Here is a 17,021-nt window from a genome sequence, read left to right as displayed (position 1 = left end):
GACAGGCTGGATCGATGGGCCCAGGCCAACTGCATGAGATTCAACAAGGCCAAGTGCCGGGTCCTGCACTTCGGCCACAACAACCCCATGCAACGCTACAGGCTTGGGGAAGAGTGGCTGGAAAGCTGCCTGGCGGAAAAGGACCTGGGGGTGTTGGTCGACAGCCGGCTGAACATGAGCCGGCAGTGTGCCCAGGTGGCCAAGAAGGCCAATGGCATCCTGGCCTGTATCAGAAATAGTGTGGCCAGCAGGAGTAGGGAAGTGATCGTGCCCCTGTACTCGGCACTGGTGAGGCCGCACCTCGAATACTGTGTTCAGTTTTGGGCCCCTCACTACAAGAAGGACGTCGAGGTGCTGGAGCGTGTCCAGAGAAGGGCAACGAGGCTGGTGAGGGGTCTGGAGAACAAGTCTGATGAGGAGCGGCTGAGGGAACTGGGACTGTTTAGCCTGGAGAAAAGGAGGCTGAGGGGAGACCTCATCGCTCTCTACAACTACCTGAAAGGAGGTTGTAGCGAGGTGGGTGTCGGTCTCTTCTCCCAAGTAACTAGCAATAGGACAAGAGGAAATGGCCTCAAGTTGCGGCAGGGGAGGTTTAGATTGGATGTAAGGAAAAGTTTCTTTACTGAAAGAGTGGTTAAACATTGGAAGAGGCTGCCCAGGGAAGTGGTTGAGTCCCCATCCCTGGAGGTATTTAAAAGACATGTAGATGAGGCGCTTAGGGACATGGCTTAGTGGGTGGTGGTGTTGGGTCGATGGTTGGACTCGATGATCTTAGAGGTCTTTTCCAACCTCAATGATTCTATGATTCTATATCCGTTCTTTTTAAAATAATAAAAAAATATTTTACCAAACAGAAAAAGTTATCAGAAAAGTGGAAATGTAACCCTTTCAACCAATCATTACTATGCAGCATACAGTACATTATTCTAATAAACAGCAACTTTATCCTAAATGTACAACTTCCACAAGTCAAGAGTTGTTTCTTTCCAGTCTACTCAGCAAAATCTTTTTCCTAAGAATATCAACACAAATTCAGCAGTGACAAATGTAACTGTAGCTTACATGTATTTTGTAATACAAATTATTACTTTTTGTGTGAAATTCTCAGACTCATTAAAATTCAACAAAAAGATACGTTATTTGTCTCCCTTTCAGATCTTTTAAAGTTTTAAGAAAGAAGCCAGCCTCTTTGATCTTCCGATTTATTTTTATTGTTTAGGCACACTTTAAGTACATCTGTGTGGAAGGGATTGCATAATTTTTTCTGCATGTTATCTAGAACTGATAACCAGTTCTAGATCATGCTTATTGATCTATTCAGTGTTTTAATTCACATACATTTCTGAAATGCACTAAAATATTGCTATGTGTTACCATTACTAACCTGGGTCAAATGTAAGAGCAAAAATTGAAAAAAAAAGACACTGACTCCAATCTCCATTTAATTTAAATATGTAACATCCGATTTCCTTTACAATGGGCCTGCACCATGTTTTCCTACCAAAGATCTGTTGAACGTAACAGACTTAGAGGATTATCTTCACACAGGAGAATCACCAAGAAGTAAGACTGGTAACTAGTAATTGTAAAAAGATAGTCAAAATGTTCTTCCTCTTCATTTTTCTGAGATTTGCCACCAGACTAACCTGTTACATATCACCTTATGATACTGAAGAACAAAAACCATTGCTAGAGTACTACCTGCTGAACAGTTCACATACTCATGCCCAGAATGCAGAATTACAGCCAAAGTTGGCAGAAACACTGACAGCAATTATATATAATATGTAAAATATTATATGTATAATACTATACATACTATACATGTATAGTGTATACTATATATGTATAGTGTTATTCATATTGTATGTGTAACACTGATAGCGATTATATATAATATGTATAATATTATAAATACATACATTATATTACACAAATGTATAAATAAATACGTTCCCTTCTCATTTTCTTACACTTCTGTAGACACAACCTTGGAGAACTTCAATTCAAATGAAGAGTTATCTACTGCAAGTTCATTCTTTATTTTAAGTTTCAGCAAAATCATTCTGCTGTTTCTGAGAAAGCAGTCAGGGTAGAGTATAAGGAACAATGACCTCTTGAAACATGCAGCTCTAGAGTGAATTTTCCTCCAGAGCAGTAAACTATGAAATGCTTGCATAGAGACTACCAGTTAATCCAAATACCCAACTATGGGAGTGTCCTGGTTTCGGCAGGGATAGAGTTAATTTCCTTTCTAGTAGCTGGTACAGTGTTTTGGATTTAGGATGAGAACAAAGTTGATAACGCACCGATGTTTTAGTTGTTGCTAGGTAATGCTTACACTAGCCAAGGACTTTTCAGCTTCCCATGCTCTACCGACTGAGAAGGCTGGAGGTGCACAGGAAGCTGGGAGGGGGCACAGCCAAACTGGCCAAAGGGACATTCCATACCATGTGACGTCATGCTCAGTACATAAACTGGGGAAAGCTGGCCGGGGGGGCCGCTGCTCGGGGACTGGCTGGGCATCGGTCGGCGGGTGGTGAGCAATTGTACTGTGCATCACTTGTTTTGTGTATTATTATTATTATCATATTATTATTATCATTTTATTTCAATTATTAAACTGTTTTTATCTCAACCCACGAGTTTTTCTCACTTGTGCTCTTCCAATTCTCTCCCCCATCCCACCGGGGTGGGGGGGAGTGAGCGAGCGGCTGCGTGGTGCTTAGTTGCCGACTGAAATTAAACCACGACAGGGAGGAAGTAAGTCTGGAGAAGCTGAAACAGACTGACATTCTTTGATTCCCTAGAGATGTATCTGCATACCTAATGCAGCCTCATTCTGCAGCAGAGCTGGAGATCCATCCTACCAGGAAGCTACTACTCCTACCCACCTGTGAACTATCCCGCTTTCTCATCTGAAAAATAAAAAGCTCTTCCTGCATGAATATTTCGGTATGGGTCTGCAGTGTCAAGAAGGCTGACCATCTCCACTATAAAAAAATGTACTGGAAAGTGGAGATAAATGGGCTTTTTCTTTTTCTCCCCATGAAACCTCAAGGCCTTTTTTCCATATCTTAGTAAGCATATGCATACTGACAATAATATAAGCAGAAATTGCTGCTCATGCTGACTGCAGACAGTTTTACTAATGAAGCTGTAGTGTAGTAAGCTGCTTCTTTTAATGTTCATGCTATTGCAAGGGGAGAGTTAGCAAACCTGATTGACAGAACCCTAGCAAGATTACAGGAAAAGTCAGTAACCGCTAAAACACTGCTGGTGGTGTAAGACTGGAGGGAGAAAACATTTGCATCTTGATCTGCACTCAGCCGCTGACTGGAATTTTAGTTATTATAAGCACTTAAAAGACTTGTTTTCTCTGATGGTTTGACTAGAAACAAAGCACTTTTATGGTCTAGGGAACAGGTCTGGTTAAGTAAAAAGGCTGCACAGCAACAGCTTAAACTTCCTCACAGAAGAAACATGGCAATTCCTTAGCATATGAATGATAAACAAAAATATAAAAGTTCTTATATTCTGTACTTGAATGCATTGATTTCCAATACAAATCACAGGTTTAAAAACCAACAATAATGTTTCAACAAATCATAATGAATTATCAGCTTACCATCAACAAGGGAAGGAATGGATCTCTCGTTGTCTGAATTTGAGAAAAGGATCAACTCCTTGTTAATGAAGTCATTGTAAGTCAAATGTTTTGTTGCTGTACCATATAAAAATTGCTGAAAAAACCACATACATTATTCATTCAATACAAAAACTACATTACAATTAAATCTCACCCACAAGATTTATTACTACTATTTAGGACTCACCTCGGGAAGGCCATGTAGCCGACGCTGTCGCCTGTCCTCCATGAAGTTTGTTAACCACTCTTTTCGGTCATCAATCTTCTTCTTACTGAAGGCCTGAAAAGATTCCAAGTACACTAAATTATCAGCATATACATGTCTGCGTATGTATGTAACTTTAGTCAGAATTTTAAGTGTACTGCACTATCTGATCAAGTATTCAATAATACGTATTTGGACAAGATAATCCATATAACTAATGTTTACACTTAAGCAGCAGTACAAGCACATGACCTTTTGGACATTGTTGCACAAGGTTTTTCAAACTGACAGATATCTCACTAATCATAATTTAAATTTGTATTACTTTCCCGAAATCTGTACACATTTAGACAAATCTTATCATTCTTATTCCTCTCTTCACATCAGAGCTGTCCTTTGATACGCAAGTTTAGAGGTGTTGGGATCTTTCCCCAAATAGTTTTAAGGTTGGGTTCATCATTTAGACTGAACTATAACCAGCTGTCATCAAGAAAATTAGCTGAAGGTATTAGAAAAAAAAAAAAAAGTCCCCCCTCTTCTTGTCCTTTCCATGCTCTGTTTGCTCTGTCAGCCACAGAATGATGATAATTTGTAGCTGTTCCTGAGTGGTTGGCCCTAGTCCTCTTAAGAAAATTGATAACTTGACAAAATTGACACTTCATGAAAAGACTAAGCCAGAATTAGGCCAGCTGACTGAGGGCCTTACTCTTCATGATGACAAGGTGTCACTTTAAAGCAACCACTTATCACTACAAAAAGACACAGGAATGTTCTGAAAGACTTTGTCCTGTTACAGAAACAGATTTCCCCTCCAGTGAGTGTCTTCTCCAGAAGACCAAGACTTAAAGAAGAATATATAAAAACTGAATATGTGGTTTACGCAAAATTTCAATTACTTTGGGAAATTTTGTGAGTTGTTGAAGTACTGCCTTTTTTTCTCAGGGAATAACTTCTAGAGACTCCATCGTGTCCTGATGGAGTCAACCACTGTTCTGCGTAAGACGACAGTCATCAGTGCTATCCTTTTTAAAGGACTAACTGCAGCACTCCAAAAGAGCTCAATGAGTAGTTTCATTTCCTTGGAGACCATGGTATTCCATAATAAATAGTAAACCTTAGTAACTTACTCTCTGAGAAAGGGACTAAGTGATATCACCCTGTTTTGCATCAGATTGACTTCCTTTGTGAATTGTCAAGCTTTGTTCACAATGTCAGACATCTGAAGGCTTAAGATTAGGCTTTTGTAAAAACGTGACTAAATTCTTACAATTTTCTTTTGGCTCCTTTCAGTGTATCTATACCTTTTCTAGACCACTGAAGTGACAAATGACCAAGAGCTAGATCAGCATAAAAACTATTTTAATAGAATAAAAATAGAATTAATAGAATAAAAAGTTTGAATAAAAATTACTCTCGAATATTTATTCTTGAATAGAATAAAAAGGGTTTTTTTTTTTCTTTCTCCACTTAAAACTGCTATTCTAAGACTTCATTTCCTAGCAAGAGTTCTTCAGATGCTGAAGAATTTGCTATGTGAAATAATTTTTGTTTTCCTAGATTACAGCTATCACAAGGCGTGGTAGGGCCTATAACCTTACACCACCTATGCCGAGAGGTAAACTTGGGGCTGGGATTATAGCTATCAGCAGAGAAAATGTGGGTAGGAGTATAAGTGAAGCTTCTGTTAACAGCTTCAGTACTAGTCAGTAGTTGTTCCCAGTGTAACAGAGATGACTGGTTTCATCCGGAATTGACAGAATAAGATTTTAGACAACAGTGAGGATCAGCCCTAACAGGTTATGTGGCCTCAGATCAGCCTGTATATGGAAGTCTATTTGCAGAAATAGAGCTCAGAATTTTAATCAGGGAGTTCAGGGTCTCTCCACCAATTGGTTTAATGTACATGCAAATACACAGACTCCTTTTTTATCTAGACGAACACGTTTCTCTGGGATGGGGAACCATGGATTATATTTAAGAGCATCTTGGGCAGAAGTAAAATGAGTGGTACAAGTAACTTCTGACACATCAGGCTGTTTTTCTTCAACAGAATAGATACCTACTATACCTTTCTGTTAGTAAAAACACCATTTTACTAGATCCACTGTATAAGTAAAAAGTTGTTACAGACAAAACAACTTTCTCCTTCTAAGATGGGTATTTTCCCATTTTTATTTTTTCTCTCCTACCCCTTTTTCTCTCAAATATCACCTACAATTAAAATAGCGAATCAAAATAGATAAAAGGTGAAACATTTCCTGAGAAAACAGCTTTGTTCCAGACACTCCATCCTTTGCCCTTCCACAAGCTCTCTGAAACACAAGTAATTTCCTGCACACAACTATCTAAAAGATTTCAAATTCAAGTAAGTAGAACACATGCATGAATACACGTATGCCACACTGATATATCTTCAATGAATAATAATTTATCTGATCTGATTTGCTCAGAAACAAGATTCAGATCCCTAAGTAGATGTGAAACATCATTTCTTTGGGCTCTGTTGCCTTACTCAGAATATTCCTTTGCATGTTCCGTCTTTAAAAGCGAGTCTGAATGTAATGTTTCTTGATATCCATACCACACAAAATTGATCAAAGCTACTAAGCAGAAGGTAGAGCTGATTTTGTAGCGTGGATAAGCTCTTATTCCAAAATTTAAAATGTTTTCCAAAAGCTTTTTTCTCTCCCCAAAGTATTTTTTCAGTTACTCAAAAAAAACAAACCAACAAAAAAAAAACCTACCAAAAAACCCCCACCCCCAACAAACCCGTTAGGACTTCCTCATGTGCCATTTCAGTAAACAATGGAAACTAAAACATATCATATAGAAGTACTTTTATAAGTTCTTACCAGTGTAATGGCAGCATCATCTTCAGGACCAGCGTATCGAAATAAGATCCGATGTCTTTCCATATCAGCAAAATATTCTTTTGCTTCTTTAGCAGTGCTGGTACCCAAACCTGTACAATAAAAAGAAATAGTTACTCCATATTCAAACTTAAAGTTTTATTATTTTACCCCAAAATCATTATAGAAGATATTACCATGAAAACAGCTACAAATTAAACTTCATAGCACCCGTTTATTATGTACTTTTAGATCCATGAGGTTCACTTATTTGTTTTTAAACAAACCTTTGTAGTATTTTATCTTCCATGCTTTATGATTCTCCATATGTTTCTTCCACTCGTCAAATTCAGGAATACTATAAAATGAAAGTTCTTGCTTATTTTTGCTTGCCTTTAAAAAAAAAAAAAAAACCAGTCAACTTTTCAGTTGCACTGTAAACAATAAATAAAATCTCATTAATAGAACCCATACCTTTACAATAGGAGTGATGAATTCCTCAAGAAAACCGTGTTTCAACAGTGATGGCCAATTGTGATGAATAAAATTGATCAACAAGCCTTTTATGTGAGATCCATCCTGATCCTAAATCAGAACATGAAAACATGAGGCAGTCTTATAAAACATCAGATCCCCCAAACCCACCAAAAAAACCACTGACTGGCCTGGATACATCAAAACAATGTCTGTTGACAGAAAACATAGAAGGGAACAGTTAGTTTTAATTTAGATTCCAAACTGGACCTGGGTATAAAATAGCCACCTGTGAATGGCACTATGCCTGAGCTAATAATAAGCTCTTCCAAGCCAAGTGCGCCGTTGCAGCTCAAAGGTTTCTTTGCCTGTGGCATATTTTCTCCGAGAGCTAGACAGCTCTCCCAGACACCATGGAACTGAATCTTTGTGGAAGAAAGCCAAGGCTGGCCCACAGTTCTCATTGGTGTTAAGATGCTTGATAGTTCAACCTCTCTGGGGAAGAAATAACAAAGCTTCACAAATATCCAAAGCATAGGATTCCTAGGCTTCTAAAATCTGAACAACAGACACACACTTCATGAGATTATCCAAAAATAATTGCCTACATTCTTGTCTCTCCGAGACTTTCTAGCATTACTACCTCATCTACTGTTCCCTTTTGTCCTTACTTTCAACATATTTTTAAGTTATCAAAAGCATTCTTGTTTATACATGTTTTTATTACTTTGGTGTCTCTGCTGCTGTGCAGCAAAGTTCCATTGTTCATTTGGAGTAACCAAAACAACATACAGATAAATTATTCCCATAAAGAAACCTCATACATTAGGCATTCCCTCTGAATACATCCATATTGTCATAACACAGAGGCAGATTATAACACACAAAAACGTAACCTACCAAATTGCAGCAAAACACATCTTAAGAAGCTCTGAATATTAAAACTTGTGAATTTCAGACTAACCTGATCTGTCATGATCATAATTTTTCCGTATCTCAAACTTTTCAGAGATTCTGGATCCTCATAGCTTTTCTTGTATTGTAGTCCAACTATTTTGATTATGTTGTTGATTTCTGCATTTTCCATAATCTGTATAAAAAAAATTATCTTTGCAGTCAGCGTAAAAAGCAGAAATTCAGAAATATCCCAATCTTTTTTAGGTGGGCTTTATAGCTGCTTTTTCAATGCACCCCTACCTCAACTTCATAACCTTTTTATCCCCAGCCCCCTTGCAGCCTTCACACTTGTAAATATTTCTTCTGTACATGCAAATTCTCAAGACTGCACCACTCCTTTTCTCCTCTACAGCCAGAGCACTTTGGGCCCAGAAGGCAGGGAGAAAAGTGCATGTAACAAAAAGTCATCTCACAAAGCTGCCTTCTCTTTCCACTATTTCTGTGGGCATCTGCAACGCGTCTCTTACTACAGACAAAGTATGGAGGGCAGCAGAAGTAATGCGATGGGGTAATGCTGCTGCTACTGCCTTACACTGGGAGTCAATAAAATCACATGGCAATGGAGAGAACATAAAATTTTAGGTTTTTTAAGTATTCATGTAAAATGTTAATATGAATCATAGCAGAATTTCCTCGCACTTGTGAAGAAATGAACTTTATCATCCCAGTACTGTACTACTACACTTAATATTTCCAGGCTTATCCCAGGCTTTAAAGTAGCTGGTACTTTATGAAATCCCAGCCACAAAATTTTCATGAAAAAATAAAAATTAAAATATGAAGATGTAACCCTAGAAATCAAAAATAAACAGGACACATCCATTTGTCAGCTAAAAGGAGATGACAAGACTACTTACCTGTTTGTGAGAAGCTTCTCGAACATTGAGAATTTTACCCCTGAGTGGGAATACTCCGTATCTGTCTCTACCAATAACACCTAAGCCAGACACAGCTAAAGATTTGGCAGAGTCTCCTTCTGTTAATATTAATGTGCAGTCCAAGGAATGTTTGCCACCTGCAGTCCAGGAAGAAGTAGAAGCAAGGCAAAAAACCAGAAAGCGTAATTTTTAAACTCAAATAATAGAAATACAATTGAATCAGTCATGAATATTCTTCCTACTCTACGTCAGGTAATTTAAATAGGCTGAATTTCTATTTTTAGGGATGGCCCTCCATACCACTAAAACTACAGAACAAGAATGAGTATCCTTGCCATTAGCAATACGCTATGGATTGCTATGGACAAAGAGCAAAATAGACAAAATGGGATGCAATGGTGGCACATCTTACGTAATGGTCCCCACACATCTGCACAAAAAAAAAAAGACGACAGATTGCTTCTGTACCTTTACCATTTCATTTTTCTAGCTGCAAATTTCTTACACACATACATTATGCAAGCCTGAGTCATATACAGGAGTTGTTTCCCATTCTGCATTTCCCCTTGCCTCACAGTATATTTTCAGAAGTAATTTATTAAATTACATTTTGGGGGGTTTCTTTTTTTTTCTTTTATTGTCCATCAGCTGAAGCCAGGCAACTGTAAGAAAAACTTGACAGAAAAGCTCAAAAGATCACAACTTTTGCACTTATTACACATTCTCAGAAATTTCTCGAATAGAAGAAAAAAATCTTTACTAATAGTGTAATTTTCATTCTACAAGACACACTGCATTTCAGTGCCTGTGTGTCCAGTGTGCTCAAAACTGGTATGAGAATTACATTTTGTTTATTCCAACTGCAGTAGTTGAATAGATGTTCTAAATAATAAGCAGGCTCAAAAAAGGAACCCACCCTTTTCCAAGGGTGCAAATGCTCATTAAGCAGTTTTGTTATTTTATCAAGGCCAAGTGGTAGGAAAGACTGCAAAAAAACTGGTTGAGTCTCACCTACTGTTAGTAAGATAGTTTTGAATATATTGGTATTTAAAATAGGTACTTTGATTTGCCTTTACCTGGTAGGTAAAAACAATCCCACACTTCCTATTACACAGAACTTACATTCAACATCTTTGGTCTTCTGAATCAGACATATGGCTTAATATAATCTAAATTAGGCAGCTATTCACACTGTATCAAAAGGTGTCAATAGCTACCATGCTATCAGCAAGGTGGAATCCAAATACCAAGAAAAATACTAGTCTGCTGTTTTAGAATATATGACAGCTTTTTTTTTTTTTCCCTAAGTGAACTGCAGAAAACACATCTGAATATCATCCAGGTGCACTTTCTTCTGGAATGGATGCAATCATTAGCAATTAATTTCATGGAAACGCAATGTGCCGGCTATTTTCCTGAACACAGCTCTAAAGAACTCAAAGAGAAAACTACATGAACTGGCAGGTTCAAAGAACACTTTTATGCTTCACGAGATTTAGTAATCTAGCTATTCCCTTACAATCCTATACTTCTACTCTTGGTTCTTTATTTTTCCTTTCATTTCTACCTCTTCTCCTCCAACAAGCCACAGAACTATGTATACTTCATCAAGATCTCAACAAAGCAAGAATGACCAGGTATAGGACTCAGTACCTCATTCTTTTCAGTGGGAGAGGAAATTTGCAGCAAGTACATCACTGTACAGATACATCTCTCTCCTATTCCTAAGTATTAACCAGTATTGATTCAAAAATTTAGTGGTACCTGGCACCCAAGAAACCTGTGGATGCTGGACCTCAGCTACAAATTCACTCTTGAAGTAAAAATAAAATCTAAAAACCACAAGAACTAAAGCCAGAGAGGTCTGTGGCCAGACACTACTCTCCCCCAGCTGCACTGGACTACTTCAGTCCAACAATTACTGGCACCTGCTATTAGAAACCAAAGCCAACCCTGTTCCCTCATCTGATTTGGGGTGCTTATGAAAGTGTAATTCCTGGGATCCTTACAAATATTTATTTGTCCTGAAACATAACTACATCAAATAAGACTACTGTATTTTGCTGCCAGATTACAGATAACCTGTGTGACATGTCCTGAAGCAATCTCCCTGAAACTGTATCTTCACGCATCAGTTAAACCTTTTCTCCAGCTTATGGGGAGGTCTGAAATTCTTTTGAAAAGACTATTTTAAACTGTGTAACTCTTCACGATATGCTTAGTCATGTGCACATTCATAGCAAACATTCATATAGCAAAGACTTGAATTTTTTGGACCTAGAAGTGATCGTCACCTCTCACACACAGAAAGAACATGTACAGTCCTTACTTCATCTGACCCTGAGAATCCCCAATCCTTTCTATTAAGATCCCAAAGACAGAAAGAAAGAAAGATTGATAGTTCTACCATGTTTTGTCCATGTACTCATTAAAGAATTTCCATGGCACCAGGACTTACTTTTCCCCTTATGTTAAGAAATATCAAGCTTTCAGTCAGATGCAGTCACCAACTAAAGTTCATTGAGACAAGTTCTCAAGAGCAGAGCAACCAACACACACTCAGCCACACTAAAGGAGTCACTTTTCTGTATAATCTTCTGCCTTCCCTTTCTCAATAAAAACAGCTTCTTATCGAGGTCAGAGATCCTGATTATAGTATTAGCTTAGTTCTTGCGCGAAAAGAACAAAAAATTCCTATTGATTTTCAAGAGCAAACAGATGATCTGTATGGTACCTTCAGTCTTTAAAAAGAAAGGACTAAAGAACTTTTTACTAGATGTATTACTTGTGATTCTCCAATTTAAAACATCTCTGCCAGTATATATAACACTTCAGAAAGTCAGGCCTAGTGTGAATATGACAATACACGTTGTATTTGGAAACTGAATGCTGAAACTCTGCCTTCCTGTGTGTCAACACCGAAAGTGCAATGCCTTCAATGTGAGAAATCTAGTATGTTCCAGATCTTCAATAAACCAATACCTGGGTAAGCCTCCTTGGGAGATGCAGAGTTCCTGCTCCCCATGTGAGAATAACTAGGCAGCAGAGAAATACCTGGGTAACAGGGATCCAAGCCATGCAAAACTTTAAGCATCAGTGTTGAGCCCAAATGAGTCTCTACATGCCTTCTCAGTTGAGGAAGTTTCAGGGTGAAAGGCAATGTAATATTTTATTAGCTCCCCTGTTAGAGGTTCTTCCTTCCCCTCAGTGAAAAAAACTGAGTAAGAAGTGACTTTGAAGCCTGGTCTCCAAAGCAGAGCTAAAAAAACTATGAAGAAAGTGTATCCAAAATCATTCATGACGTTATTTATGAGCACTAGGCTTGACATCCATAAAAACACAGCATTTCCCCAAGCGCATGATCTTCTAGGCAAGAAAAATACCGGGAACATGCACCTGACTAAGGAATACAAATTCCACAAGCAAAACACTAGTTAAAGGAAACATGATTATCAACTTTTGAGGCAAAATACAACATCTGAATAACTGGAAAAGTAATAAAATACTGAAGAAAGCTCAATAAAAAAAATTAATAACCTCAGCCCAAGGAATCAAAAAGAAAGGGAGGAAAATTAAACAGAACTCATCATCTCATCAAGTCATCTTTGACTTGAACACTGGAGCTCAAAAGAAAAAGCGTCTTTACCAGTCTTACATGCTTTTACCTACTTAACGCACCCACCTACTTCATTGCAATTTCTCTATCTTCACTTAATGTAAGGATGTATTAAAAATCAACTAACATTAACATAGACTGGCAACATTTCAAGCTCTTTAGTCATATGTGCCCCTCAAACAATTCAAGGACAACTCCCATCCCATTGCTATTGGCACAAAGATTGCCAGCTAATCCTGATTCCTATCTGTGCTAGGAAGCAAGCCAGCAGAGATTGCCAGTTTGCCCTATATCCCCAGACAGGAACCTAATGGCAATTAAAATCTCATGAAAAAAGTCTCTTGAACCATTCCCTCAGGTCTGCACACTACGTGATCTACTTCCTATAGCTTGTGACCCTATAAAGATTCTGATCTTTTTATATTAGAAAGGTCAAGAAGACTAGTCACCTCCAAAATAGAATATTGGTAACACTATTTAGCTGGAAACCACAATTAGAAAATACGTGCTCTTTCAATATGGAACTTCACTGCCGCTTTTGTTCAGCATTATTAATTCTCTACCCTAGAGAGGACTGTGTTCCTAACATCAAACTCACCATCATGTTTTAATTCTAGCTCTAGAAAGTTTAGAAAACCAGAAAGTTTTTTATTAAAAAAATACACATAAGGATGAGAAATAAAGTCAGGTTTAAAATGATGATGTCTGTGAAAAATCTATGAAACATTAAAGACATTAAAAATAAGTGCTCTTACCAGCATCATTAGCATCATCCAGTTTCGGAATGCCCTTGATTTTACTGTGTTTCACCGATGAACATTTTTTGTTCAGCTGAGTTTGTGCCTTAAATTTGACCCAATTCAAAATACTCTCTATGATACCACAGTTAGAGGCCTATAAGCAACAGATCAGAATTGTGGATGAGAAAAGTAAAGCTTCACACAGCAGATTCTTATCTCTCAATTTTAAGTCACTGATCTAACACTGTTTCTCAAAGCCCTCTAAATTTTAAAAACTGCAACATATAAAAGGTCAAGGAATTAACACATACCTTACCGTCTAGCATTTTATGCACACAAAACCAAAACACAACACTCACACAACTTCTTTTCCATCCCTTGTATAATTGGTAGAAGGAGAAAAAGACGACTGAGACCTAATAAGAGGTTGTCTTATGTTGTGTGGTTGATGTGCTGAGACATTTTAGGTACTAAGCACCTAAAGCTTCCAGGACTTTGGCAGCAAAAAGTAACCTTATGGGATATTTATAACCATTTAAAGTTCCTTTGGAAATGACTGAAAACGGCTGAAAGACACCCCAAAGCATTTAAGAATAAAAGGCTCTATATCAACCATTTGAGAAACTGATAACATTTTAAGAAACACATCTGCAGCAAAAATAACATATAGCATATTTTCTAAACTAAAACTGCTTCAGGTTTGGTTTCATATCAAAAGAAAATACAGGTGGAGCAAAATACTGTGAGCTTTGGCTTTTCATTATCCTCCATAATACAGCACTCATTGGTTAGAGATTCTGCTGCACATTTAGCACCTCTGGAGATCAATGCGCACTTCTAGGAATATTAGAAAAAACTGTAAATCAAACCTACTGATAGAAATAAAACATATACAACAAAACCTGAAGAATTAATACAAGATTGTGTTTGTTATTTTTTCCTGTAAGTTCTATAAGAATGTCACCAGTAACACAGAATTAGAAGAATAAACCACTATACAATAAGTTAAGTTTTGATGCCAAGAGTATTAGCAGTGACACCATTCTCCTTACTACTGGAGTTCCAGTTATGCTACTGGCACTAAACAGGACTTAGTATAATGAGTTCTGGCTAACAGAATTCTGCTTTTCCTTCCTTGTATAAGAATGTAGTAGAGGAGAAACCTCTACCATGTATTTCTACTAATACATTCATTTAGAGTAGCAATTCTTAGCCTGTCTACAGCCAAAATTTCTAAACTTGTTGCCTGAGAATAATGATCACTTTGAATATTACAGCCACAATTTTGCATTTCCTTGATTACTGGAAGAATAAGTAAATGTGATATGTTCCCTCCCTCTCTTTTCACTTCAGTGAAAAAGAATAAGACTGATATAAAATAATAAGTTAGACAATATTCTTAACTTCAGAAAAATATTTTAACACAAAAAAGTCGTCAAGGCCTATGTTTAGGTTTAAGAGTCAAATTCATTTCACCAATATAAATACCAGAATCTCCAACAAATGAGCTGATCCAGTGAAGCTCACTTTTAAGTCCAGGGCAACTGCCAAAACACAGTCATTGCTTCCATTGTTAAGGCCAGAGAATGAACAGAAGTTCCTCCATCCCATTTTCATACTATGCTAATGTCACTAGAGTACCATAATGCACTAATTAATCTTCTGCTACATAACATACATACACTTGATCCAGTATGTCAATTCCTGCTTCACAGAAAAAAAGAAATATGCTTTACTTACTGCTTTAAAAAATTTCTCAGATAGCTGGCACTTGGACCCAAAACTTTTAGGCTGCAATGTCATGTTTTCCTTTGTCTGGGAATCAAATGATGGGTTTTCAATCAAGCAATTAACAAAAACCCATATATGGTTCTTCACCTGTTGAAAACATAGAAACCAATTTACTCAACAAAATTACCACATTCATATTTTTCAAAATTTTTGTTTAAAGTTACTTACCTGAAATGGTTTCACTGAAACTCCAGCTTTATTCTTCTTTTTCACCACTTCTATCAGTTTGCCCACAACCTGATCCACCACGTAATCAACGTGCCTACCACCCTTAATGAGGGAAGAGGGGAAAAAAAAGCAAAATCAAAACCATTGAATTTCCTAATAACTTTTAGCTGTATTAAGAAAGTCCCTGTCTTGTACTTAAATTTGAAAATCCATGCACATTAAGTTGCATCATAACAAAGGAAAATTTGTTTTAAAGTTTCTCTTTCGTGTCATTTAGTCTTCATACAAGTAAGGATGATGGATGTTACACGGAACAGAAGCAGGAGACCTTTCATTCACTGTACAGTCCTGGACTTCAAATGTAGCTGCTTACACCTTAAGAGTATGGCAGATCTGAAAATTACTCTGTAGCACTGGGATGGTACCTGCAACACCACATGGCTGTCAAGATGTATCTTTTTAACAGGCACATAAATAACCTTGAACTAAAAACATCATACATTCATTCATCAAATGAAACTTTCTCCATTTGGTTCATAAAAAAATGTTTGAGAGCTCACCCTCAGATATACAGTACCCATGCCTATTCCTTCCCAAAGGTCATCTCACCTTTTATTAGCTGTATTTACAGAACCGTTTGAATAAACACTATTAGCGTTCTTTGCTAGCCTTGGGCTTATGCAAGGGCAAACAGAGAGCAAACTGCAAATAGCCAACCACAAGATCCAGAGAACTCTAAAAGAACAAAGCAAGGTAACCTTAAGGAGATGAGCAGTTCTTCTTAAAACTCACCAGAGGCTAAGCCTGCTCCAAATTCATACCTGATGTAGCAAAAAGAGATACATAACAGAGCACGCAGTTAACTATAAGCTGGCAAACCGACCCCTTAGGAGACCACAGGGCAATAATTTCTAGCTACATTATCATGTTGCCATCTTATCTTGTAGCAAACAAGAAGAGTCAGATGGACTCCCTTACAGTTACTGCCCAAATGCAGCAGAAAAAAAAGAAAAAAGAGGGACTCTGAGTACTGGTTATGCTTGCTTAAGGCCTTTCCAACTAGATATTTCAAGTGAGGCCATTATTGCAAGAAAACTTTTGGTGGAGGCAACGTATTCACCTCCCAACTACTATCCCTAGCACAACAGACCCTGAGGAAGAAATACTTACTTATGTACTTAAATTTTGGAAGTAATAAGTCAGAAAAGTTACCTGTTTGAAGCCATATATAACTTGCGCTTTGCAATATGGCAGTGATGAAAATGCATATGATTTTCAATGTTTACATAGTGGTTTTACTATTGATGAAATTCAGTCTAAATAGGGAAGCACTAAGCATTTGAACACCCTCAGAAGGTTCCCTAAAGCTTCTATCACCTTCTCTAGCTACAATTCTCTTTGGACTTAGATTTAAACCAGCTACAAAAAAACCCCCAAAACATATTGCTAGAAGACAAGTAATTTTGAGATTAAATTGCTTGGAAAATAAAGGCATTTCACATAAGCTTTCTGGGAAAAAAAAGGTCTATTATAGATCTATTACATCCTAACAATGACTACTGATTTACACGTGTAAAAGAAATGTAACAATTATGGGGTATATTCCACAATGCAGAAGTAATCTGAATCAGAACCACTAGTAAAGACTAGACTAGAACAGAGTATTTCAGTTGGAAGGGACTTACGATGATCAT

General features: G+C 37.4%; 1 protein-coding gene across 2 annotated transcripts in view; it reads right to left on the bottom strand.

The window, feature by feature from the left end:
* TOP2B (DNA topoisomerase II beta) overlaps positions 1-17,021 on the bottom strand; it is a 70,460-nt gene that overhangs the window by 22,575 nt on the left and 30,864 nt on the right. For both annotated transcript variants that reach the window (XM_076331162.1, XM_076331163.1), the window contains exons 9-18: positions 15,328-15,429; positions 15,109-15,246; positions 13,384-13,522; positions 8,992-9,149; positions 8,142-8,267; positions 7,178-7,288; positions 6,991-7,096; positions 6,707-6,816; positions 3,837-3,929; positions 3,629-3,743 (exon numbers count right to left, since the gene is read on the bottom strand). In XM_076331162.1, coding sequence (XP_076187277.1) covers positions 3,629-3,743; positions 3,837-3,929; positions 6,707-6,816; positions 6,991-7,096; positions 7,178-7,288; positions 8,142-8,267; positions 8,992-9,149; positions 13,384-13,522; positions 15,109-15,246; positions 15,328-15,429 — 1,198 coding nt within the window. The remainder of the gene's footprint in view (positions 1-3,628; positions 3,744-3,836; positions 3,930-6,706; positions 6,817-6,990; positions 7,097-7,177; positions 7,289-8,141; positions 8,268-8,991; positions 9,150-13,383; positions 13,523-15,108; positions 15,247-15,327; positions 15,430-17,021) is intronic.

Source organism: Aptenodytes patagonicus, chromosome 2 (assembly GCF_965638725.1).
Source record: "Aptenodytes patagonicus chromosome 2, bAptPat1.pri.cur, whole genome shotgun sequence".
Taxonomy (NCBI): domain Eukaryota; kingdom Metazoa; phylum Chordata; class Aves; order Sphenisciformes; family Spheniscidae; genus Aptenodytes; species Aptenodytes patagonicus.
Note: the sequence above shows the minus strand (reverse complement) of the source record. Positions and strands in the feature narration are given on the sequence as shown.